At 39.3% G+C, this 25,693-nt stretch overlaps 1 protein-coding gene across 8 annotated transcripts in view; it reads left to right on the forward strand.

Annotated features, from left to right (window-relative positions):
- The first annotated feature begins 15,058 nt into the window (after positions 1-15,058).
- Positions 15,059-25,693, forward strand: part of OPN4 (opsin 4) — a 29,797-nt gene continuing 19,162 nt past the window's right edge. For 4 of the 8 annotated variants that reach the window (XM_049810122.1, XM_049810127.1, XM_049810126.1 and 1 more), the window contains exons 1-3: positions 15,059-15,389; positions 22,929-23,071; positions 25,016-25,149. In XM_049810122.1, coding sequence (XP_049666079.1) covers positions 15,363-15,389; positions 22,929-23,071; positions 25,016-25,149 — 304 coding nt within the window. In that variant the 5' untranslated portion in view covers positions 15,059-15,362. Of the gene's footprint in view, positions 15,390-16,787; positions 16,971-21,789; positions 21,921-22,928; positions 23,072-25,015; positions 25,150-25,693 lie in introns of those variants that run through there. The other 4 variants (XM_049810124.1, XM_049810123.1, XM_049810125.1 and 1 more) reach the window with 4 other exon arrangements.

Here is a 25,693-nt window from a genome sequence, read left to right on the forward strand (position 1 = left end):
AAAGCATTGGATGCTGAAGAGAAGAAATATCTCAGAGAAGGATGAAAGTTCTGAGAAGGTAATCACCACTTTCTTTCACAGACAGGACTGCATGGACCTGGTTTAGAGAAGTCCAAACTGCCAGGCTAATGTGCTCCCTGCCTGCAGGAACCCACGTGCTGAAGGAGAAAAACTGGCCTGAAATTCAGGTTCAGTTTGACAGTGAACACAGTTTAAGTGCTGATCTGCACATAAATTGTCACAAGAATAATTACACTGGTCTTACTTTACATCTCTTGTTATGCAAGCCCACTATGTGGATACTCTTATTCTTTTTGTCTTAAAATAGTAAATCTTAAATTAATGTCATGCTGCAGTTATTGTCTTGTCTTCAGCTGAAGTGGGACACCCATGCTTCCAAGAACATCTGTACATTACGTCAACGGGCAAAAGGCTTCAGTAAAAGCAGTCATGGTTATTTTGATAAAAGTCATGTAAATGAGCCCCATATGCCCTGAAAGCACACAGAAGTTTCACAGCATCGCAGGAGTTTCCTTGGGCAGCCAACAATCTTCTTGTTTCAGAATAACACACCAAAGCCAAAATAATCACATACATACATTTTTGCTAACATCAACCAAATAAATTTCTAGTAGAACTGCTTAGTAATAAGAACATAAAAATACATGCATGTATATTTCTTTATATAGAGGAGGAGAGGAATTGCTATTGACTATAGAACATCAATAAAGATGCTACTTATAACGCAGAATATTATTTTTATCAAAGAATATTTATTTTAACTAGTGAAATCTTACGTCTGTCAGATGGACAAAACTGATGAGTTTAAAATTGGACTTTATTAAGAGGTGTGGGGGAAAAAGTGCTTCTGCAGGAAAACAACTTGCAAATGGCTGGACAAAGAAAATAAACTATTTAATTTGATTTTTAGTATATTTTTATTTCAACAAAGGAGGTATTAGTATATGGGAATATTCTGGGAAAAACATGCTTTGGTTACTATTTGCTCATGTCTACAAAGCTAAAACGTTATAACCAAATTTTATCAAATTCTGAGTTATGTTATTCCAAAAGTACTAAAGGAGTTTGTAGTCTGTGAATGTATATCTATATGGCTAACTCCTCATGTCAGCATTAACTTTTGGATCAGGTTCTCTGTGATAAGAGAGAGATTTTTCAGACTTTCATCTTCCAAAGATATGGGTTTTTTTCCCTGAAGCTGCATTCTCAGCTCGTCAGAGTGCAGAACAGTTGTGTTCATATTATCCGTGTTAGACTTTTTGACCCCTGCTATGTTCCTACTGCTGTACTGGCTAATAGACCCTGGACAACAAGGAAGAATTCCCTTTCCTTGCTACAGTCAGAGCCACAGAATAGCTGAGGTTTGACAGTGCTTCTTTAGATCATCCAGTCTGCACCCCTGCTCAAGCAAGGGCAGCTACAGCAGGTTGCTCAGGACTGTGTCCAGCTGGGTTTTGAATATCTCTAATGATGGAGATTCCTTAACCTCTTTGGGCAAACTGTCCCAGCGTTTGACCACCTCCACAGTAAAAAAGTGTCATCTTGTGTGCAGATGGAAATTACTGGTTTTAAATTTGTGCCCTTTGCCTCTTGTCCTGTCTATATCATTCTTCATGTTAAAGCAAAAAGTCTGAAAGAAGTTTTTCATTGTACAATATTTGTTCTGATAATGACTTTATCTCCATAACAGCTGCATTAAACAATCAAATGCCTTCAACCAAGTTAAATCTAGTTCTTCAGAAGCATTAGGTTAGTATAGTTTTATAATAATATGACTATCAACACAAATATTCAGGTGAAATCTTGTGGGAAAATAGCATGTTTATTAAGCATATGGTAAAGGTATCTGTTCCTTTGACTTCCAGTAGCAGCTAGAAATGTGAGTTACAGACTTTTTTTGGTATTCAGTCCTGCCTGGTCACTAGTATGTCATAAGGAAAATCTTTTACAACACTTATTTTTGAAACATATTTATAGATAGGGAAAATAAAAAACTCTGTTAAAAGAGCATTTTAATGCCACAGTCATTGTTACATTTCATAATGTAAACTGCTAAGAGGAGTACTGATATTTTAAGTCCTTTTAACAGTACAGAGCCAGCATGATCAAGGGAAACTGCTGAGTTTCATCTTGGCTCATACATCATCATAAAAGTTGCTAACTACGTGACTGAAAACTTATTCCTAGAGAAATGGTAGAAATCTTAAATAATCCAGCTCAGTTGCTGAATTCCAGATACAATTTGTAAGACTCAACTGAAACGAAGTACTTTTGTATTTGTAAAGCCCTGAACTGATGATAGACAGCAAAATGTACTGTCACTGGGATATGGACTATCTGCCATTCCATAGTAAAGCTGGAACTTTCCTCTTTCAAGTTCTTTGCCCCAGTCTCCTAAAGCCCTGCTTTCCAGTTCCCAATTATTTTGTTGCAATGCAAACCTTTGTTCTTACAGAGGGCCAAATGGTTTGTGCTTTACCCTGTTTGTGACACACATTGCCTACTATTGTATCTAATCTCCTTCCACAGAAGTTGGCCTAAGTTTAATGGAGAAACAATTCATTATGACACTGGAATATGAGCTGCAAATGATATCTGTGGGCTGGATTACAGCTGCCCCTCTCCTTTGTTTCTCTGCATGACACGCCCTTTGTTTTTTAATGCTGGTACTCCTGTGTTTTATGTTTCTGGTGTAATTTCATGTATTTTGGGGAGGGATGCTGTCAAGTCAGGAGGACATGCCATTATTTCTGTTGGTATTTGCTGTAACTGTTATGCTGTAAAGACAAGCTGTGCAAGCTCTGTAGGTAAATACCTTTCATTAGATGAATTGGCATAATTGGAAAAATTAGATCGTTTTCAGACACACACAAATTAATGTGTGGTAACAAGTTGGCAGGGCAGGTAAAAGCAGCAGCTTTCAAAACTAAAAACAGATTGCAAATAATTCCTCAGAGTTTAGTTAGGTGAGTACCCTGCACAAAAGACCATCAGCATCTCTGAGTCCTCCTACATATGCACTTTCAGAAAAGTGCATCAAGTGATGTCACAATAAGTATATATGTGAAATTCCAGAACTAATGCTCCAAAATGCATGCACACAGACAATCATCAGAGGGCTAAAATACCCAGCTCCCTGTGGGTGAATATTTCTCATAGAGTGATCTCTAATATGACCTCTCAATACTGATCATTAAGCAAAACTTGCAAAACACCTTCCAGTTTGGGAACACAGATATTCATAACTCTATTTGCTACCAAAAATTAAGAACTCAGCCCGAGTGGAATGGTTGGAGAATGCAAAATAGTTGCTCTTTTTAAACTCTCCCCTCCATTATTTTTCTGTGCTCAGCAAATCATGAAGAGCCTTTTACTGCAGTAGTGTCTAATGAGCGTAGGTAAGAAATTCAGTAGAAGCACCATCAAAGTACCACAAGAAAAGCCTGAGAAATAGCAGTGATTAGAAACTATTCCCAACATAGTGAATGTTAATGTTACATTACTCTCTTAGCTTTCTGTTTTTATTCAGCCTCTCAGTTCTTAAAGTCTAATTCTTATACAAAACCCATGTTCCTAACTCTTCAGCTAGTCATTCTGGGTGCTTCAGTTGCAGGCACTTCTCTGGAATGCGAATCTCAGAATTCTGATCATCAAACCTTGAAAAGCAGAGCTTTTAATAAGGCTATTTAGGATCTATTTCTTTTTTTTTTAAAAAAAAAGATGTTGCATTAAAATCTGTGAATCAAAAATTCATTTTAAGGTTTGGAGAAATCAGAGGAATGATTCTCTTCCAATCATTAGGAGAAAGGAGGGAAAGGGAGCTTGTGTCTTAGCTGGTTTGCTCTAGCAACTTTTTTGAAAGGCACTTGCATATCATGAAGGCAGTTGCTGAGCTGAGATGAAAACTGGTTTTGTAGTATGACTGTGTTTTAAATTATACAAAGCTTTCCAAGAGAGGCTGCGTTAGCTTTCAGATTTCTGTGCTTTTGCTCAGACTAAAGAGTAATTTGGCTTGGACCAAAATAACTTCATGGTTCAAACTGCAGCCTTTCTTTTCCCTGACTTTTATGTTGACAACTTGAAACTACATTCTTACTTACATCCAGAATCCTTTTTCAAAACCACAAAAGCCCCATCAATGTTTGATTTAGATCACTGAAATATGGTTTGAGAGGCACAGGTTTGCTGAGCTGCATACTGTTGGGAAGCTGAAAGAGTATTCTGGGGAAATTTCACCATATTCTTGCACTCTTTCCTGGCATGCTGCTTTTAGCCACTGGATGTTGGGTCAGACAGACCTTTGGACTGACTCAGAATGGTCATTCTCATACTATTCTGTTCTTAGAGATACTTATTAAATACCAACATCTTTCTCTAATGCAACAGATGATTTAAAATAATGAATAATAATAAAAAATCCCTCATGAGATCTCTTGCTCTAAAATTCCAAAATGTCAGAAGATTCCAAATCCAAATTTAAGATCCTACATAAATGGCCAGGTGGTAAATAGGTATTTAGGGTGACATCAGTGCAACACAGTTAAGACTCTGTATTTGAGAAAATGTGCTCATTTATTAAGAATTTAATTTAGCAGAAAGAATTTGTGGTGAGAATTTAGTAAGAGTTTGAGATTCAGAGTCTGCCATGGACCTGAGCACACTAATAGGTCTTAATTGCCCTGACCAGCCTCACCTGACACTCCCATCAACTCCCTCTACCCATGGGGCCAGGGGCTGCATTTAAGCTTAGGTCTGGCCCTGTACTCTGTGCCTGAGCCTATCACAGCTATGCTTCTGCCCGGCCATAAGCCTTACTGTTCTGGCCCTGGGTATGGTCACTGACTGACTCACTGCCTTTTGCTCCCGGGTTTGTCTCAGGCCTGCTTTGCTGGCATAGACTTGCCTGATAGCCCAGACTCTCAGCGGATGCTGGCTACCATCCCCAGGTCTGCCTGGCTCACCTCGCTCATGTGCCACAGGACGGTGCCCTGGCTGTTGAGGCTTCTGCCCTTCTCTTTTATTATCAACCTCCTTGCCCTTACGGAGCAGCCTTTGCTGTTCCCTGGCATAGTTTGACGCTCATATTCTATTCTTAAATTCTTGCTTTTCTTTATTCTTAGTTCAATTTTTGTTTGTTTGTTTGTTTTAGCGTTTGAATACCTGACTGTTTGACCGTCTCAAAATCATCCCTCATGAGAAAAGAAATGCTACTCTTTCTGTTCTAAAGGTATTGAACTGGAGTTACTGTGGAACCAAGTCACTTACTAAACCATTGCGAAGTTCCTCGCCCCTGGAGAATGAGGTCCTGTGTAGTGTTCAAATCAGAAGAGTGAACGGGGGGAAAAGCCTCCATTGTTTTCCCACTCTGAAGCAGCTCTGGAGGGCTCATCCAGTAACTAGAGTCTGTCAGGTAACAAGCACTGCTAGGAAGGGAATATGCTTTGGTGTCTGTACAGTGCTTGAAAACTCCTTCTGTAGCAGCATCTTCCTTGGCCGATTTATACTAGCTTTGCAGTTGCGTTGTAATGGTGGGAGCCCAGATCCTCGAGTGGTAAGAACTGAGTTAGTAGAGCCACGTCGACTTATGCTGTCTGAGGAGTAGATCCATGATAAAAGTACAAAACTGCTTAATTCTCTAAGGGTGATTAAACCTGGAAACTTATGGTATGTTCTGTGGAATATCTGTTTTGGTGAGCTGTAAAATTGAGTCCTAACCAGTATACTGTTCCTTAAATGTGAAATATTTATGCTTGGAAAATAGGTTTGAGTTTCTTTGGTATCTAACTTCAGAATGCTGCCAGGAGGTTGTTTTTCTATTGTTTTTATGGAGTAACCAACATGATCATTGTTGACTTGCTGTCTGCAAGATACTAGAGCACAGAGCACTGCAGTTGTCTCATGATGGTAACTAGTTCTGATGAATTTGAAAACAAAAAGACTGAGTTAGACTGTTAAGTATGTCCATAGTCAGGAATATAATAGCAACAGTTTATACTGATTGCATGGTTAGGATTTTTTTAACTTATCTTCACTTAAACTTGTGAAGAGGGGAGTGACTGTATTTCTCATTATTTCTTCTTCCTGACAATTAGTTACTACAAATGAACACTGAAAAAATGTAGCATTTTTACCTCTTGTGTCAAAGGCAGCAGCAATGCATTTGTTTAGTAAAATATTATTGGTGTAGTAAGGGAAAGGCTTAACGTTTTGGCTGGGTAGAGGCTTTGGGGGGGGGGCAAGAAAGTATGAGAATTTTACTCTTAGTGAATCACATTTTGTTACTAAAGCTGTAAAAAGGGGTAAAAACATGCAAAGAAAATGTTTCTGTAATCAGGGAAAATGCCTCTAAATGTCCATTCTTTATCAAGGTGCTCTGCAGTCCCATTACTGAAACTCTGCTTAGAAAAGAGCACGTTGATTTTCTTACTAGGAAAAGAAGTAGCTGAATCATTCACTTGGAAGTGAGATAAGGCCTGTCTAAATCTGATATCCCTCATCACGAGATCCACTTTTTTTTATTTTACAGGGAGAGGTCAGTTAGTTACTTCCTACTGGTGACATTCTTAAGTTTCAGTTTGCACAAGAAGAAAACCCTATGGTGATATGCAAAATAGCTCAATGGCTTTGGGGAATCAGGCCCAGTAATTAAGTCCATATTCAAGGATGCATATTTTTAATGTGTTTTGGTGTTTCAAGCATTATTAGTAGCCATCTCGAAAGAGCAGAAAGAATGCACTGCCTAGCTTTCGCAATTACATATATGAATTTCAGGATATTCTTTCAGTGAAAAATTCTTACAGTAAGTAGAGATGACATGTTTGTCTATATTTGTCTGCTGTGCTGCAAAATTACTACTCAACTATGTTTTCATGATTTGCAGCATCATCTGCAAGTCACAAACAGGAATGCCAGTTCCATAGGGAGCAGGCAAAATTATAGAAGTGAAGTGAGAAGTAATAGTTTGGCTTTCTGAGGATCAGTGCCAGTGGTTTTTATCACTTTAGTTCATACAGGTTTGCTTTCGAGAAGTTTGTTTATTCAGAAGGCTTTCTCTTTTGACTTCTAAACTCTGAAAACAATCTTCAAGCAGACATTCACATTTTTATTAAAACAAAACCCTGAGCTTCAGTTGACTTTTTATTGTAACCATACTGAACTACTCACCAATTCAATACCAAAAAATTAAGCAGAGTATATTTGTTAAGGAAATTCATGACACTACCAGAGAATAGAAGCCCACCATGTTTGCATTACTCTCATGCCTAGAAATGTTAGGCAAGTCAAAGCATTATACCAGCACGGAATAAAAAGTCTCTGCTCCAAAGAGCTTGTTATCGAAGTATAGGCAGACAAGAAATTGAGGCATACTGGCAGGGAAGTAGCAGGTAACAATAAGACAATACAAGTCAGTGCTGACAATAAGGCCAGCAGGCTCTGTGTGCCTGCAGCCTAGCTATTGTCAATGTCTTGTGTTGCCACTGCCATCAGCATGAGGAACTGCATGAAGACAAGCAAATCATGCATTAGATGCCGTCTTCAGTGAATGATGGAAATGAGCATCACTGGCTGACAGGATGTGAGAGCTGGCAAGCCAATGCTGTCTGAAAGATGATAGGTAAGCTGGAGATAGATAATCCATCAAGGCCCTTGGAAGTAGAGATCAGCAATATATATCTGATTTAATAGAAAAGGGCGGGGGTCAAGGAAGGGGATGCATGGCAATAACAGTCAAAGCAATGGGCTGGGAGGGGACAGGGTCAAGATGAAAAGGGCTTAGACTGAGCTGGACATAGCTGCACTGGCACACTTGCAACCTGTCTGCAGCCTTGTGATAATTGCCCTGTACATTCCATCAATTAAGGTCAGAGAAAAAGGATGTCATGGCAACTGAAACAAAAGTCAGTGAGGATCCAGTGGAGACATTTAGCAGAGTAGTTATTAATAAAGGCCACACTGCAGAGTTAAACAAAGAAGAATCTCAGGTCATTTAGAGGCCTCATGAACACTTGGGAAATTAAGAGTCCAAGGTGATGACAGGCTGGATGATAGCCCTAGCAGAAGAGTCTATAAAGAAATGGGCGTATGGCTTTACACTTACATGCATTGAGAAGCTCTGATTATAGAACTGTGGTGGATTCTCTTCTAGCTGAAGCATTAGGTCTGTTTGATTTCTGGACTTTGTGTGAAGGATTTCAAGTTGCAGCAGGAAGAAACTCCTCAGAACGTCTCTGTTCTCAATTGTCGTGACAGAGTCCTGCCCAAATCTTGCACACTGTTGTAGTCTGAGCCAAATCCTGCTTCTGCTTAAGCTGCTGCTGGCCATTTTGTCTTGGGCAGGACACTTGTCACCAAAATGTCTTACAGACTTGGCTAAAATATCCTCTGATATTTTTAATTTGCACTCATTCTTCAGGCTGTTCTCAGAAACAATTCAAATATACAAGATTTTGAAAATTCAGTGATGTGAGTAGTCTGTTTCTCCCTCCTCATCCTGCCCAAATTCCTGAAGGCACTGGGCACAGCACAGTCTAGAACAGCAAAGCACAGGGCATCTGCAATAGCTGTGAGCAGCTGAGACTTAAGCTGCAGTGAGTGATAAAGCTGTCTGCTTATTTAGTGCAGCAACTTAATTTTCTCCCACCAGTGGATTGACAATCATGTCTTCCCCCCCCCCCCCCGAATCACTGATGCTATTTCTAGAAAGGATAGGATTTCTATCACAGGGATGTTGTAAGACAAGACAGTATGTGCCAGGAAAAACCATCAAGGCAGTATATGTATTCTCTGTGGATCATTTGAAGACAATAGTGCTATTATCTAAGGAGAAAGATGATAATTCTTTAATATCAAATGAGACCATACTTTGTTTACCTTCTGGTTATCATGAACTATTATTTCTCAAACACCAGGGTTTTCATTTTGATTGCTGTGTGTGGGTACAAATTGCTTCATATTGTTCCTCTTCCCTTATTCTTTTCATCAGAGACCTGGCTGTCTCCATTACTGTCCTCTATCTTACCTATCAAGATATTTCTGCAGCCCCTCCACATGATAGGCTCTAGTCACTGAGTTCTTTCTGTTTCAGAAGTAACTACTACATAAGCAGATGAGATTAAAAAAACAATCAATCAAGAAACAAATGGTACCAATTGTTCTTGCTGCAAGCAGTACAAGCTCTCTGTTAGTGCTGGCCCAAACCTGGCACTGCTGTCTGTCACTGGCCACTGTGTGCACCCCGATGGCAGTCAGTACTTGACTGGGGGAAAATCCTTGATAAATAGAAATTCTCTGCAATTTTATTTCTCACCCCTTTTCTACCAATAAACCTTTTTTTTTTTATCCAACTCCTACCCTAGCTGGGAAACACACTATTCTGCTGTATGTCTGCATAAGCAAATTTTTCATAATGTCTGCTTCCAGCAAAGATGACAAGGCAGCTTGGAGACCACCATGTGCTGACCTCATATTTCATCCCACTGTAGACTGAGTTGCCTGTGGCACAGACCTGATTTATTACAGGCAAGAGACTAGCAAGGGAAGTTTCCTTTCAGTTTTGTATCTAATGATTGCCTGAAAGATAGGGAGGTTGTTCTTTCTGCAATGATACAGCAACTTTTCTATTGTTTTTAAAATATGATTTGTCCCTGCCTACAGTAGGCACTAAACTGCACCAGCACAGCTTTATTTCATATGTGAGAAGGGCTGGAAAAGTGAGAGCTCTTATTTGAGAACTGTAACTAGGGAAGCTTCCACCTGAAATTATTTGAGAAGAGTTTGGCTAACCAGAGTTCCCTGGAGAAGGGTAGGCTTTGCTGAGACGTTAAGCCATAGGAGACAGGGAAGGCTGAATCTGAGAACTCAGTCCACAAAACAAGGTAAGAAGATTTTTTTGGAGGCACTGCAAATCCAACTTGGCTGGTCTGGAGAGCTCTTTGTGTAACTACTTTGTCTTCAGACTCTATGAGAAAGGACAAGAGGGACAGAGGTGGGTTGACTTTTTCAAGCTACCTGGCCTTGAAGCTCTAAGCCACTAGAGTAAGCTGTAAATACTACTGGGGAAACTAAGGCAGAACACCTGCTGGATTGTGTCTTGCCATAGAGTGGCAGTCTAATGCCATGTTACAGAGCTAAATTGATACTGTCAAAGAGATCACTGATATAGTCTTTTCATCTCGTTGGAAAAGACTTTTTTTTTTTTTTTTTTTTTGGTATGTCTCAGAAAAAAACCTTGTGTTTGAATGGACTTTTCTAAACCATCCTTTCTGGTCTGGCCCTTCTGTACTCAGTCCAGCCCTGGGATTCTCACTCCTGCTGTGGGGCTAAACAGCTCCACAGTGTTACACACTTGCTGGCTGTACCCTGCAGTTTGTGCTTTTGCTGTTCACTGTAAATCTTGGCTACTCTATAAAATTAGAACTACCTATGAGGTGAATTATTCACTTCTACAGCTGAGCAGAAACAATGTTGATTTGATTTACTCTTTTCTATTTTGTCTATTGATTTTTGGGAGTCCCAAGAGTGTGCTCCCATAAAAGGCCATACAGAACTTTGTACTCAGTTTAACAATTTTATTTACAAAGGGTGTTCTTGCCTCCATGCTGCCTTGCCAAGTTGCTCCGGGAATGAAGAACTATATTTAATTTCTATGATTAATAGAGAAAAAAGACGATATATATTACACAAGTCTCTCCCTGCTTTGTTATTTGGGGTGCCAAAATTGCAGTACGCTGTCTGGGAACAGCTAGGAAGTGGGAGAGTTCCCACCTGACAGATTTTAGCTGCTAAAAGGCAAAAAGAACACAGATGGTTGAAACCAGCTTTCTGTACAAAACGAGCAACCGGTTTTCACCTGCATATCTAAGCAGATAAGTTTGTTGCAGGTACCAGTACAAAAGTAGGCCTCTGAAAACGCTTCTGAGAAAAACGTGTTTTCAGATGTTACAGCCACTGACAAGCAATACCACACCAGATACCCAGGGCTCACAACTTCTGTACAGGGGGACTGTGTTAAGGAAGGCTGCTGGACTCAGATTTTTATAGTGTGGTATTGCCTTTTGAAAGGCAGATACTGAAAATGGATAAGCTCTCAAGTGAAAAATCAATAATTCCTCCCTCTATCCCATCACTTACAGGAAGACCTAACATGTCTAGAGGGCAAGCAGAGCATATTTTGAGGGTAGCATTGTTATCCCCAAAATGCTTTACAGGGGTTATCACTATCATTCTCCCCATCATAATGGGAAAAAAATCATACAACTTACTAGCAAGCCTTAGAAACACCCAACTTCCTTACTTTGTGCACTCTTCATTTGTGGTAAGTCAAATCCCAGAACTGAATCTGCACTCAAAGAAGAGTGGGAGTTTATCTTTCCCATTACTGAGTAGTCTATTCCTTTTTCCTCATGCTGGCCTTGGAAACCTGGGTGATCTTCTGGAAAATTTAAGGAAGCCCAGGTGAGCCTTTGTAAATATGTCTCAGGGACATTAATGCCTGGTTGACCATACCCCTGGTCTTGTAACTCTCCTGCATTTTCCAACAGCAGTCTGTTTATCTTCTAAGCAGCAGATTACCTGTTCTTTCAGTCTACTCTATTCCTGCAGATGAGCTAAAACCTAATTCCACACAGAGCTCCCAGCCAAAGAAGAGGACACTGTTCCCTTTCACTCATTGTGAAAGAACTCCTATGCTTATTTGGACTTTAATTAAATTTTACCCATGCATTATCTTTCCCTTGTCCTGTGAGACAATTTTCTCAGCTTCATGGAAGGGCCCCAGAGTCCATGGTCTTTCTGCTATTTCTGCCAGTAGTTTATAAAAAGCCATGAACATAAGTTAATTATCAGTAGCAAGAGGTGCAGGTGAAAGTCAGGACTCTAAAACTGGGAGGGATGTTCTCACCATACTTCAGCATGACAGAATTCAGATAGATGAATCCTGGGCAGGTTTTCTTTTCTCCAGAAGTGACCGGAGGGCAATTCAGTCCTGGGCCATAAGCCAGGTGGGCTTCTGGCGTGTTTCACACACAAAACTGTGGTGGAAATGCCAGATGGCTTTAGAAAGTACCTGAGGTCATGAACATTTCTACATGCAGGGATGCAACAGAGGTAAGCTTTTGGTGGAGCATAAACAAGGCAAATTAAACAATAAACACAGCAAGTTTGCCTCCAGATCCATAAGTCTAGCATTCTGATAACTTTAAGTCAAATAGCCTTGTCTATAAATAAAAACTATTACCACCCAGTAAAATACTTTGAATTGTTCTCTCTGGTTTAATACTGCATATAAAACAAAAGCAAATCTGAGAGAAAAAAGTTTTATGAATGATTTGCTATTATATGTCTCTGACTTCCCAAGCCCTAGGTACAGAGAATGAGATGCCTCATACTTCACAACTTGTGCAGTTCTAGGACATGACTCCTCTCCTTCCATGGAAGCTGAGACATCACATATAAAATAGGTCAGCTGAATCGCCTCTGGCTATTGGCTGTAACACAGGATCAGACAACTGTAATCATATGAGAACAGTTCCATTGGACATGAATCTTAGTGTTAGGGTCCAATTTTCAGAAATAATTTCACCTAGCTTGCAAGTGCTTAGCATTCATAAAAGCAGGCCCCAGAGGCTAAGAAGGGATACCAAATCAATAGCCCTCTTTGGACTAGCATCCACTTCTCACTGGGAAAACTTTGTCTCCTTTATATTGCATATTCTTTCATAATATACTCTCAGGAGCTGCTGAACTAATCAAATTAATCTATCTGAAAAGGCATGTACAACAATGCAAAATCTGATGAAGCAAGAAGACACATGGTTTCTATGTCTGATTTACTTAAAAAAGACTACATTTATTCCATGATTTGATTACTCTGCCAAACATACTATGTGCTCCCCTAAAAATGCCCCAAATTGGATGCTTCCAGGCTAACTGGAAATGAAATATTTTCAATGCATTGACTTGTTATTAACGTGAGAGGAAATAAGAAGGAAGAAAAATGTAATCTGTGACCCAGGGAAAAGGCAAACTTAATGTGCAAGGTGTATGTAAACAGACTGAGTGTCGGCATTCCGCAAAACTGAGACATAACAAAACTAAGAGGATTTGAGCATTAGAATACCAAGTCAAAGAAGACTGCTAATCTAGTATTTATGCCTGTCCTTGAAGATTATATGTTTCAAACTTTATGTCTTGTAAGTTTGATAAGAGCAGGATGTAACTGTACGCAACTTCTTTGAAAATAAAGTTCACACAAATGGGACATCTCTCATAGCCTCCTTTCTCTGCACTTCAGTCATTAAAATGTACTCTCTACTCTCTTGATAAGTTTTATTAGAAGATAGTAGGAGCTTTTCCCAGTTTCACATTGTGGGTTTCTGTAATGATGTTTCCTGCCTTTTTAGTAGTAAAATGCAAAATTATCTTCCAAAAAGGTCTTGTCCCTCAAAATGTCCAACACCACTGTTTGCTGCCTCATACCTACAGTGTGCTGCATGCAAGCACTGTGTACGCAGGAACATAGAGTGATGGATTTGAAGTTCATATCAATGTCTTTCAAAGTTTGTACCATTAATGTCACATCCACCATTGCCCTGATACTCATGTGTCTGATGTCACACATCGAGAAGAGGGAAAGAGCACACCTTTGAAAATGACCATAGAATCTCAGACATGGACAAAGTTGAAAATTGTCAGATGATTAGCCACCTCTGAGCTCAGTTCCACCACAGCTAGTTTAAATCTGGCTTGGTTGTGTCTACCTAACACTGCAGGGCAGGGATATTCAATGAAATCTCTCTGCTTTTCACAACAGATCTACTAATAATTATTTTTAAGGTCTCACAGTTTGAGAGCCTGTAGAGTCTAAGAAGCGTCTCCTCTGGTTAACGTTCAGTGGCCCGGTGACACAAGGTAAACGCTACCTTCCTTAAATGACTATCAAGAAAAGGGAATCTGCAGCACTATAGATGAGTGCCTTTGATATAGAGGCACAGCTCCTGTTCATGCAAAGAAATGCAATCCCTTTTTCCTTAATTTAAGGTTAGGTACTGCAAGTGCTAATTTAAGGAAAGGTACGTGAGAAGGGGAATCTACACAGAGATGTGGGAATACAGTTCCCACCATTACTATCACAACCTTCTCACAAAGGCTTTCCAGAAATAGTTCACACCATCTATTTTTATTACCAACTGCAATGAAGCTAATAGCTTGCATTAGGGTCATTTTGATTGCGGTTGGAAGACCTAACCTCTGCGATATTCAGGCTGCAGTATCTGCTAGAACAGCTTTTTCACACTCTGTGCCTAATTCTCTATTGCAATTAAACTTCACTTTACCCCAGTAATGGGCCTTCAATCGGGAATACAGCAATTCATATCTCTCTGCACAGTGCAAAGTAAAGGAAGATTTCTGTGAATAAGAATCTGCTCATGTACAGCCTAACTAAACACAACTGAAAAAGAAAGCAGTCAACTCTTGAAACAAGTGGTTATTTGCTGTCCTTTGCCTAAGGTATTTGTGGGCTTTTGGGGGTGGGGTGGGGTGTTGGTTTTTTTTAACTGAAGAGCAGAAAAGGATGATGTCAGTAGCTTTTATCCCTGTTTTTTGTTTATTTTTAGAAGCCGTCCAACAAATAACCATGACCTAAATTCTACAAGACAGAAGTGCACACAAGCACGTTGTTAAATATTGGAATCTATTTGAGTTCAGACAATTTCAGCAGAACTGTACACATGCATCTTCTTTAAAAGCAGATCATAAAAAACTAATTCACCAATACAGTGAAAATGAGCAGTAAGGTCTAATATTTAAGACAGATAGTGAAGTCGACCTTTTAACTTCTTTGTCTTCATACAGGGATAATGTGCATATAGCATTAAAATTCAGACATAAATCTGTCAAAGGCAAAACCCAGCACTTTTAAGTGAGCATCAGTTTTATACTGTTATTAAAGTGAAGCTGGAATCTGGATGGAACAAGTTTCAAACTGGGCATGTGCGGACCCTGCTGTCTCCTGTATTTAAATGGAAGCTGCTGCTGCTGCCCTTTGCTAAGCCGAAGATGGAGTGAAGCAATCTGAAGCTCTAGGGAGAAACTCTGCACTGCATCTCACATTATTCCAGAGAATCTAATAATCTCCTTTACACACACACACAAAAAGGTAAATCGGCTGACTTAAATTCAGAGGAGAGCTTTTCTTTCTTTGTTTTTGCTTAGATTTTGTTCACCTGAATAATCAGCCCATTCAAAGGGGGATCTCTTGTCCCTCTGAGGATCCCGACGGCACCAAAACTGGGGAGTCCTTCAATGTATGGAATGACTCAGAAGCCAATGCCTACACACTGATGGACCTGCCTCTTAGACCCCCAACAGTAAGTGGTTTCTGTCACTAAAAGCTGTAGCAAGTAGTTCTGCTGGCAAAGCTGGCATTTATAGAACTGTAAATGGACATTTAAGGTGCGTGTACACATTTAATGCTGTAATGCAATAATGAACAACATAATTAAAACTTTAAAATCTTCTTTTTATGCCTTTACTGCAGAAAAGACTGTAGTAGCAGTGTTTTTCAGCAGTTACATCGGCAGAAGACAGGGAGGAATGTCTAATGGCAAAGTACACCAAATATGTTGCAAACTATCAAAACAACATGTTCTTGTGCATTAAACAGCTGTTTAGCAGTTCAAACACAATGCACTCCTGTTATTATTCAAGATGGAAATCTCTGTCTTTTCTATAATAGTCCGTAAGTGCAGTGAAGCGCTCATGTAAATGTTAAAGAGTTGTTATTTGCAGTTACACAAGAGAGCTGTTCAGAAGGTTTTCCCAGGTAAGTTCTATCAAAGCTCTTTCTCAGTTGTTAAATACTAAACAGAAAGAAAATATCCTTAGAAGTGTGAAGATGAAAATGTGTTGCGATGACACTTCAGGACAGAATTTCTTTGGGCTTGCTAAATATATTTTCCATCCCACCCCACAAGCCCGAACCAAAGGAGTTCAGAAGTCCTCCTCCTGGTTGTGTATCTCAGTATACTATTAGGACTACAAAGTTTCGTTCACCTGCTGTATATACAAAAGTCTGTTTAAAACTAAAGAATAAAAAAATGACCCAAGCTAATTTTTAAAGTTTTAAAAATCTGAAATTCAAGTTAAAATCTTGATGTGGTGGTATCAGGTATTTTGGCATGGCCCACATAACACAGTGGACACTTAAAAGTTATGTGCAAGTTTCAAACACTCCAAAAGCTTTTATGCATATAGGATGTTGGATTGGGTGTTTCAGTTTGATCCTAATTTGTAATGAAGGGCCAGTAAATATTTTATTATTTGCATAGTAAAAATGAAGTCTATTTTGTTAATAAAACCTGGATGTGTGCAGTGTATTACAGAAAAATAAACAGAGAAGTGTCCTGAGCCAAGGTGCTTACAAACTAAATTAGATGGATAACATATGAAAGAGGATAGCATAACATAGCAGGGAGGGAGAAGGGAGAGTGGAGGGCACATGGCAAAATGAAAAAGGATTCTGGGGACAGAGTGATTTACGTCAGAAAATTAAAAATGGATTTTATCCTTACTCTGCTGAAAGAGGTAATTAGCTGTCCATTTCCTCTCCCCAGGTCAAGTGACCGTATTTTCAAACTTTTGCATTTTAATTTGACACAAAGATTGCTTTAAGAGAGTTTCAGGACTGAAAGCAATATGTGCTGCTTATGGTTGAGATTAAATCCAAAAGATAGGATACAAAATCTGCTATCCAAATTGCTCAACAGGACAAACACCATCTATAGAAAGCCCTGCTGTCTACTGGAAAGAAAGCTTAGGATTTGGCATCACCCTGCTGAAACCATAATTGAGGTGGGATTACACTCCTCTTTGTGCTGCCTGTCATCAGAGAGCAAGTGCCTATAGAGGCAAGCTCAGAAATCAGAGCAAGCGACTGTGAAGAAAAGTAAGTACTATGAGTTGTTTGAGGCCTCTTGTAGGTAGGCAGTACAAACACTGCACCTACAAACCCTAGGAAATTACAGTATTTCTTTTCTGACAGTTTTTCTAAACTATATGATTTGTTGTCATGTAAAAGATCTAACACTACCATTGGCTGTGTAAGTCATACTGTGTAAATAAGCAGCTTTGTTACCTGTATTTGAAGGAAAAATAAGAACAAAGAAACCTGATACCTTGCCGAAGTCAATGTGGGACTGCCAAAACTTGCAACGTTTTGGAACTGGGCTCTATTCCATTAAAACATTCATTTGCAAAACCAATGCCTACAGTTTGAAGCCAGATGAATTCATAAAAGCAACAACATAGCGGTCCCCATTTCCCTTTCCTTGTCTTGTTTTACACCAAATTAGATACAATCCATCTCATGTCCAGGCAGAAGTAACTGAAAAATGTCCTTGTCCTAGTCTTTTCTGTTCCTGGCTTTTGAAACAATGATGTCACACAAATAAATCAATTAATCAGAACTAGCATTGAAATATGTTCAAATCCCCAAATGACCTTATGAGGATTTCTTCTTTCCCTGTAAGTATAAACTAAACCTTGCTTTATACTCTTGCCATTGGAAGAATGTGAGCAGTGGGCTATATCAAACATAATGTATACTCAGTACAAATATTTACATGCATGGCCTTGCTCCTACCATCATCACTGTTAGCTTTAGTAGGACTTCAGTAATCAGCATTTCCACATGAACAGTAATTAAGTGATATGATTTTTTTCTTACTCTGAAAACAGATATTTTTTTTTCCCCAATAATAGCTGAACTGTATTCTTTGCATGTTGTGCTTTTTTCACTTATACACAAATATTTTTCTCATGGTATGGGTGGGGGGTGGACTTTCAAAACCAGTATGTCTTCTAGTAGAAGTTATTCAGAGGTGAGCTAGTTTGGTTGGTTTCGGTTTTTTTTTTTAATCAGTTATGAAATAACTATTTAGAAAACCTCTTTAGGAAAATATGCATAATAAACAGATACCCAAGACAGAATCAATGCAGGCATCAAATATTCCTGGGTTTTATATCTGATCTAGACTTCCTTCTAACATGGGAAAATCATCTAGGAATCGTGGTCTTGTCCTGAACTGCAAATGAATTCCTTTATCCTTTTAACTCTTAGAACAGTGTCTCAGAGGGTCCTGACAAACCTCATGGTGAAATACAAGTTCTACGCTACACTGATGTTCTCTGTGGCTGATTCATTTTTACCCCCTTTTCTGCTTGCACCAAGCTTTAGCAGAAGGGACTGTGCACTGCTCTCTTCCAGAAGAAGCAGGCTGGCTCCTCAGATTGGCCCTCCAGGAAGAATTCTGCCTCCCTTGTAACCAGCTGTGGCAGCAGGCCATAAGTATAGAATAACGAGGCTCCATGTTGTCCTGCAGCCTCCACAGACAAGGCCAGAACAGCAAAGATTTAGACATATTTATCTATCAAACATTTAATTTTGTCCAAAATCCCCCAAAGCATCTCAAGTTTGTAAGTGTCTGTCAAGTTTACTGAATGATAACTAATAACAGTCAGTTCTGGTTTAGCTGTTTTGTTGTAGGCAGTAGACAACCATTACTTTAGGGAGAAAAATGAGTATTTTAAGAAGGCAGACTGCATTAAACCTAGCTGTTTCCTTCTATTCGAGTGTTTCCACAAGAACACACTTAAACCTGCTGGAAGGAAATACACTAACGTAGAGCAACTTCATAACTTCTTGCCACTGACTCTATTGAGACAAATGACAGAGTAGGATTTAGAAAAGGATTACACCTATATATGGAGGATAAAAATATCCTCCACTAAGATTATCTTTTCAAAGGGATAATAACCCTGTTTTAGGGTGCAAACCAACTGCTAAGCCTCTATACTGAAAATTAAATTCCTACATCGCTGTCCATTATGCATGTTTTGCAACTCTGTGAAACACCCAGTCATGGCTAAAGGCAAGCTAGTGTTTTGTCAGGAATGCTGGTCTGAATCAGTGTGGCACTTCCCAAGTTCCTTGCCGCACCAAAATCATCCAATTCTGCAAAACTATGGTGTAAATAAATAATAGATAACAAATGGCATGCCTATCAGAGGTTAAAAACACAAATTCTTTTACACTTCTAGAAAAAGGCCAGTTTTCATATACATCCAAACAATATTATGAAACCTGCTTTTAAGGTTGACTAAGATGCTGTCCTTGGCTAGTGATACATTGTCCAACTGACCCTCAGTACTTAGGATGAAGAAGTTTTGTTATGTTACAGTTACTACCTTGATGTCCTCCACAACTTCCATGACCATTTTGTTTGCTTGCTTGAGAAATGTGCAATATTTATATTGACTGACTGTCAGGAAGTTGGTGCTTCCCAAAGAATTCTTTCCTACAGAATTAACACCTATCTAAGCCACCCACAGCACAGTTGGTCTGTGGGTATACTGGCACCCAGTGGTCCAGAGTCTCAGGTGCAAGTATCTTTTACTTGACTCAAGAAAGCTGTAGTCCATTGTCTACCTACTGGAAAATGTCCAACCTCTTAGCTTCCGGTTCAGATTTTTGTGCATTTGGTGATGTTTTGAACCATTAAATAAACTGTGTTGTCATATACTTGGAAGAGAAATAATGAAGCGCTGGTTCTGCCTGGTTTTATTTTCATTACGAGGTGTTTTTAGAAAGAAGGCTGAACAGAAAAACATGGAAGGCAACAATGCTATGTATTATCAATGCAATTGAAATAGCTGTTAAGAATATTCTCAAAGGACATTTGCTACGGTGGGGATTGCAACAGTGGGATTTTTATTCTCCGCTGCCAATGAAGTACTCATACCGTGGGGTGACAACAGAAGACAGAGACTAAACAAGGCTGATCTGCTGGAGAAACTGAATAGAGAAAAGCTTTGGGAATTGTCTGATTTCTTGATTATCGTGCTGACCTGATTTCTTCAAGCACGATCTTTTTCTCCCTGACCTTTCTTTTGGCGTACAATTCCCATAGAAGATCTAGAGCTGAACTTGATACAGGCATGCGTTTTCATCTTCTAGTAAGGAAGCTGTATGTATGCAACTTAGTGATGAATTTGAAGTGCTTAGGCGTGATCTAATGCCTTGTTGGTCAACCAGTACCTTTCTTCGATTCAAAGAAACTTTGAATCAGATCTGTATTTCCAATAAAAGCAGCAAAATGACTTTTTTAATAATTTAATTTTTTCCTCTTAGAGAACAGCCAGAGTTGGACCCTGTGATAAAAATCCCAGGCCTACAGGACGTCCACAATAAAACGTGAATTTAGTCCTCTTTGCCACAGAGCTTTTTTTTTTTTAACCATATATTTAGTATTATTTATGTCCTACCACTGCTCCAGTATAAATATTATTCCTTTATTTTTTCATACTTGACATTTTTATTGACTCTGAACTTGTTTCATTCCTGAATAAGTCATTTTAAAGTCTTCTACTGTCCCTTAAATAACCTTTCCTCTCTTGTGATTTCTCTGTGTGTTTATATTTGTCTTTTAAATTTTTCCTTGTCTTTAGTCCTCCACAAATTTAATTCAAATTAAAGCCATTTTAATCTGTTCTTTGTAGCCAATACAAGCTCCTTTAGTTGCTTCATTTCTGTTACCTTGATCCAGTCCTGATTAAATGGATAGCTACAGGGAAAAACATCAGAAATCTCCTTTCCATTAATAATCATCATTAACTCTCTGTAGAACAGCAGTTAAAAAATGTTCTAGCCACAAGGCTAAGGAGAAAAAACAAACAAACAAAACCAAACCAAAGAGAACACCTAATCTCATTTACTTTAAACAATTTTATCTCAGATTCTCCCTCTCCACTTGCTATTAGTATGGGATTTTTTTCTTTCTTATTTTACTGGCAGTGTGTTAAGCACAGTAATTTCTACTTAGGCAAGATGCCGATTGATGTTGATGATGTGACGCCAACTTACACTTTGCTGCAGGAACCTGAACAATAAATACCATCATACTGTCATTCAGTTAGTGTATCAACCTTAACATTTTGCTCCAATTACAATAACAGCCAGAGCTACATTTTGCCTCTCTAAGATCAGAGTATTTGTCCAGCATTTCATTGCTGCTAATGTAGAAACCCAGGGAGCGCGCTCTAGTTGTTGAGGATTGCTGCAGGCAGATCTTCAGCACACAAGCAAAGACAATCTCTTCCAGAATTCCACGCACTCCTGGGGTTCACCTCTTGCTGCTGGCACATTGGTTTTAAATACACACTGCCTCTAATAACTTCAGTCCAATCTCACAGATGTATTCAGAAGTAATGTCTGCCTCTATTGTCTGAAAATACCCATTTCCTTTGATAACTGGGTTGTTGTCAAAGGCATTTCTGAGTTGCACTCTAACAGTGAATGCCAACTACTAACACAACTCCAGCATAAAGGTAAACTTCATATCTACCTCTGTGCACTTTCCTCCTTTCCTACCAGCAACCTTCCTTTTCCTGGGAAGGAATGACTGCATATGAGAACTGTACCACCACCTGCCAGTACTTGTGATTGTAAAGAACATATCCAGTCTCATAGCACTATTTAACCTTGGTGCAGGCACAGACCTTGGTACAGGCAATGCCCTTGTCCTGGATCCTAGGCCACAGCCAAGCTGGCAATATTCACAGTAGGCAGGCTACAAACATTTAAAAAAATTTCTTGGGCTTTTCTCAACCCTGGTGTGATTTTTGTAGCTCAGTAGCTGAGGAATGCCAGGCTTGAGCTATAAGCAGTGGTCATGACATGCTATTCCAGAGTGCCACCCTTGATGAGAAAAGCCTGGCTACAAAGAAGAGACAGGATCTGTCCATGCAGATGAGTGAGAACGGGGCTCGGTATTTTTCATGACCCCATTGGCTGGTTGGAGCTGATGCCAAGACACGTTTAGGACAGTGGCTGTTGCACAGAGGTGAGTTTAAGTCTCCTTGCCTGACCTTATATCAAAAGGCAGCAGAAGAGACACGGTTTGGACAGCTGTTCTCTTCAATCTCTATCAGGTCATCCTGCTTCCTGGGTGCAGCCTTATTGTTTGCTTTGTTACTAATCTGGGGTCACTTGGCCTAAAATGTGTTTGTGGTTCCTGATACATAACTACAAAATGTTTTAAAATTATTATTTAAAATGCTGTAGTCTTCAGACTTGGCTACTGAATTTTGCTATGAGTTGTTAGATGATTAAGACACAAATGCTTTCATCAAGTGCTTTATCACATACTTCACAGAGAGCAAAATACCTTCATACAGTGCAGAGTGAAAACAGCACTGGTATGGAAACGAGGCATAAGGAACAAAGGATTTGTGTTTTAGTTTTTCTGAACCTTAATTTAGTTTCCAAAAGACTCTTGTTAAATGCTGCCAGGCTTTTGGTAACCAAGTCTTGAGGGCAGCTAGCAATTCAGTGTTATTCAGTGGGAGAAATGAAACAGCCATACTACTCAAGGAATAAATGTATGTTTATCCATAGAAGATAATTTCTACTTAGCTAGAGAAGTCTAGCCAGTGACATCAGAGGATAACAGAAATCATACTTCACAGGTACAGAAACTTTCCTGAAATGAAAACTACAGAAAACTTACTCATTGTTAAGTACTGCATTACTTGATGTCAGATGCAATGGAAAGGTCCCTACCTGTCTCTCTCTTTCTCCTCGATATACTTATCTTTCTTCTGAGAGAGAACAGATTGCTGTTCTTCATCAAAATTGAATAAACCTCCCTTTGACCTTTGCACTGCTGATGGCATACTTATCCCCTGAAGATGATCAACAGTAAATGTAATTTGAAAGCAATTAGCTTATTCTGACTTTTTTTTTCTGGCTGTCTTTTTGCATTCTTGACCATTTCCTCTTCTAGAGAAGCACATGCCAGCTTATTCAGTAAAGTCTGACAATATACCTATGACCTCGTTTTACTCCACAGAAGATGACAGTGCAAGATGTTCCTGGTGCCTTTCCTACAGTGGATGTCCCAGACCATGCCCATTATACAATTGGAGTAGTCATTCTTATAGTGGGGATCACAGGAACTCTGGGTAATTTCCTGGTCATCTATGCTTTCTGCAGGTATCCTTCTTTTAGATGTTTTTTTAAACACTCAAATTTATGAACTTTAACAGTATCTTGGCTGTGCTCTGTAAATCCAGCGCAGGCATACCATCAGACTACTATGCAGACATAGTAAAATGCACCAAGAGACATTGCTGTAGGAAAAAAAGTAAAAAGTGGCAACCTGCCATTTCCCTCTGACTTCCTCCCATTAACTATAGCCATAGCAAAATTGTTAGCAAAATTGCAAAGAATCGCCCAGATATGCCGCGCAACAGAAAAGCAGCCAAAGCAGAAACCTTCCAGTGATTTTTTTTCTACTGGCTGAACTGTGTCTGCACTGGAATGATGGGATGTTTTGCACCTGTCTCCCACATATCTTCTCTATTTTAGATGTTTCTTTCCTCCTGCTGCTTACTACTCAGTTTCCTTCCCCCACTCTGTTCCTTACTGGCCATGTCTTGTTTTCACATTTTCTAACACTTGGCTTGTTTCCTTTTAACTAAGGCCACATTCCAACTTTTATATCTGAAGGAAATTGGATCTCTGACAATAACGTGTTATTTTCACCATTCCTGTTTACTCATCCTGTTTCTGTTTTGTCACACTGGGGCAGAGCATTGGCATAATGTCCAGGCCAGTGAGCTTCTACTTCATGATTGGTCTTTAGGCACTAATGTAATAAATGAAAGTAAAAGCAATTATATGATAATTTGTCTGTGTTAACTTAAATCACTGGAGTGTGGGCAGAAGTAGTCTGGGTCTCCAGCCTATATTTATGTGGTGCATTGAACAGTAGGTTTCAGCGTGTACATTTGGAATAGACACCAACTCTTCGATGTGAATGACATGGCCTTAAGAACAGAAAAGGTGTTGGCATGCAGACCAGATATGTGAGGATGAAGTACATGAGCCAGCTTAGCTCTTTGGTTGGTCCCATACAGAAAATCCAGTCATGGCAGTTGCAGTTTCACTGGAGGACACAGCTTGTCCTCATTTGAATACGTTATGATGACAGAAAGGGATACTGATAGCAAAGTAACAAGTACATCAGAAGTTCAGAGAACACATCAGATGCCTACAAAGCAGTCTCAAGTAATGGCAAACTGTAAGATCGCCAGCTGCCTGAAACAGAAATATGTTCAGTAACTTTGCAGACTACTGAACAAATACAAGCAGCTCATAAGCATCTACTAATAATATCTCCTTGCTCCTAAACTGACAGATAGGGGACAGTAGTCCCAGTGATTGATTCTGGATCAGTGCAAAGAACCCATCATTTATTTTGGTATCTTTCAATCGTGTCTAAGACTGAAAATTTGAGAAAGGAGCTAAAAAGTTACACTGAGCCTCAAACTGAGGAGCTCTCAGTTGAGCTTTTATGTATACCCTTTAAATCACTATAATATTATGAATAATATATACAGGCAGGATACACTGAAGGCTGGCTATTGCTCTCTTTAAAGTCAGTGTCTGGGCCAGTGAAATGAGTGTCATAGAGAAGAATTGATGTAAACCAAAATGATTGATATGGTACATAGTGAGTTTGTTTAATCCCTGTGTTTGGAAGTCACTGTTGATCTTATCAAAAGTGGAAAATGCACTCCCTTCCCCCTGTTTAACATGACGCAGATCCAGAAATCCATAGAGTACATCAACTTTAATTTCCTGTTCATCATGGACATGCAGTGCAGTGGGTCAGAATATTTAAAGAAAGAACAATATGATTTATCCCCATCACTGAGCTGGTTATCAAAACAATCCTGTAAAGTGCACAGAACTATAAGGGTGTAAAACTGAGCATTGCTTATGTTCTCTCATGAGGGAAATGAGAAGCACTCTGCTGTAGCTTGCTATATAGTGTGCCTTGGTATTTGTGAAGCTGCCAAGGCTTACAGGAAAGAGTAAGAACATTATTAACAGTGCAGCAGTGTTTAGCAACATTCCTTCTGATCTCTGTAGGAGTAGGAGCCTTCAGACTCCAGCCAACATATTCATCATCAATCTAGCTATTAGTGACTTCCTGATGTCCATTACGCAGTCTCCAGTTTTTTTCACCAACAGCCTCCACAAACGCTGGATTTTTGGTGAGAAAGGTTTGTATATGTTCTTTCTAAGATATCACTAAGTATGTTCTTGCCATAGTGGAAGTTAATCTACTATTTCCTTACCATGGGGCACACTTGCCATGTTGAGAACATTTCTCAACATAGTTTCAAAGTTGACACAAATGTTCCTTTGAACATTTTTGTCTGTGTGCAATAATACATTCCCACCAGGGAGAGGAAAACTACATACATGAGATAGATACAAAGGCAACATTGGCAACCTAAGGAACAGGACTAGTCTTTTTTACAGCATTCTTCCCCAATCATCTCATAACTTAGTTACTGGCAGAGTCTTATAACAAAGAAGTACCACCTCTCAACACACCGGCTTAAAAGCTCTTCTAAATAACCTGCGCTGGGACTTGCACCTGGCAAAGTGAGGTGAGAAGGCCTGGCAAAAGTGAGTTTTCACAACAGAAATATTAACTGAATGCTTCCTGTACAGTAAGAAAATGTGGAATGAAGGTGCTTTCATTCGTCCTATATCATTTAGTAAAAGGAAGGCTAGTCTTTGCCTCTTGAACAGGTATTG

Source organism: Accipiter gentilis, chromosome 9 (genome assembly GCF_929443795.1).
Source record: "Accipiter gentilis chromosome 9, bAccGen1.1, whole genome shotgun sequence".
Lineage (NCBI taxonomy): Eukaryota > Metazoa > Chordata > Aves > Accipitriformes > Accipitridae > Astur > Astur gentilis.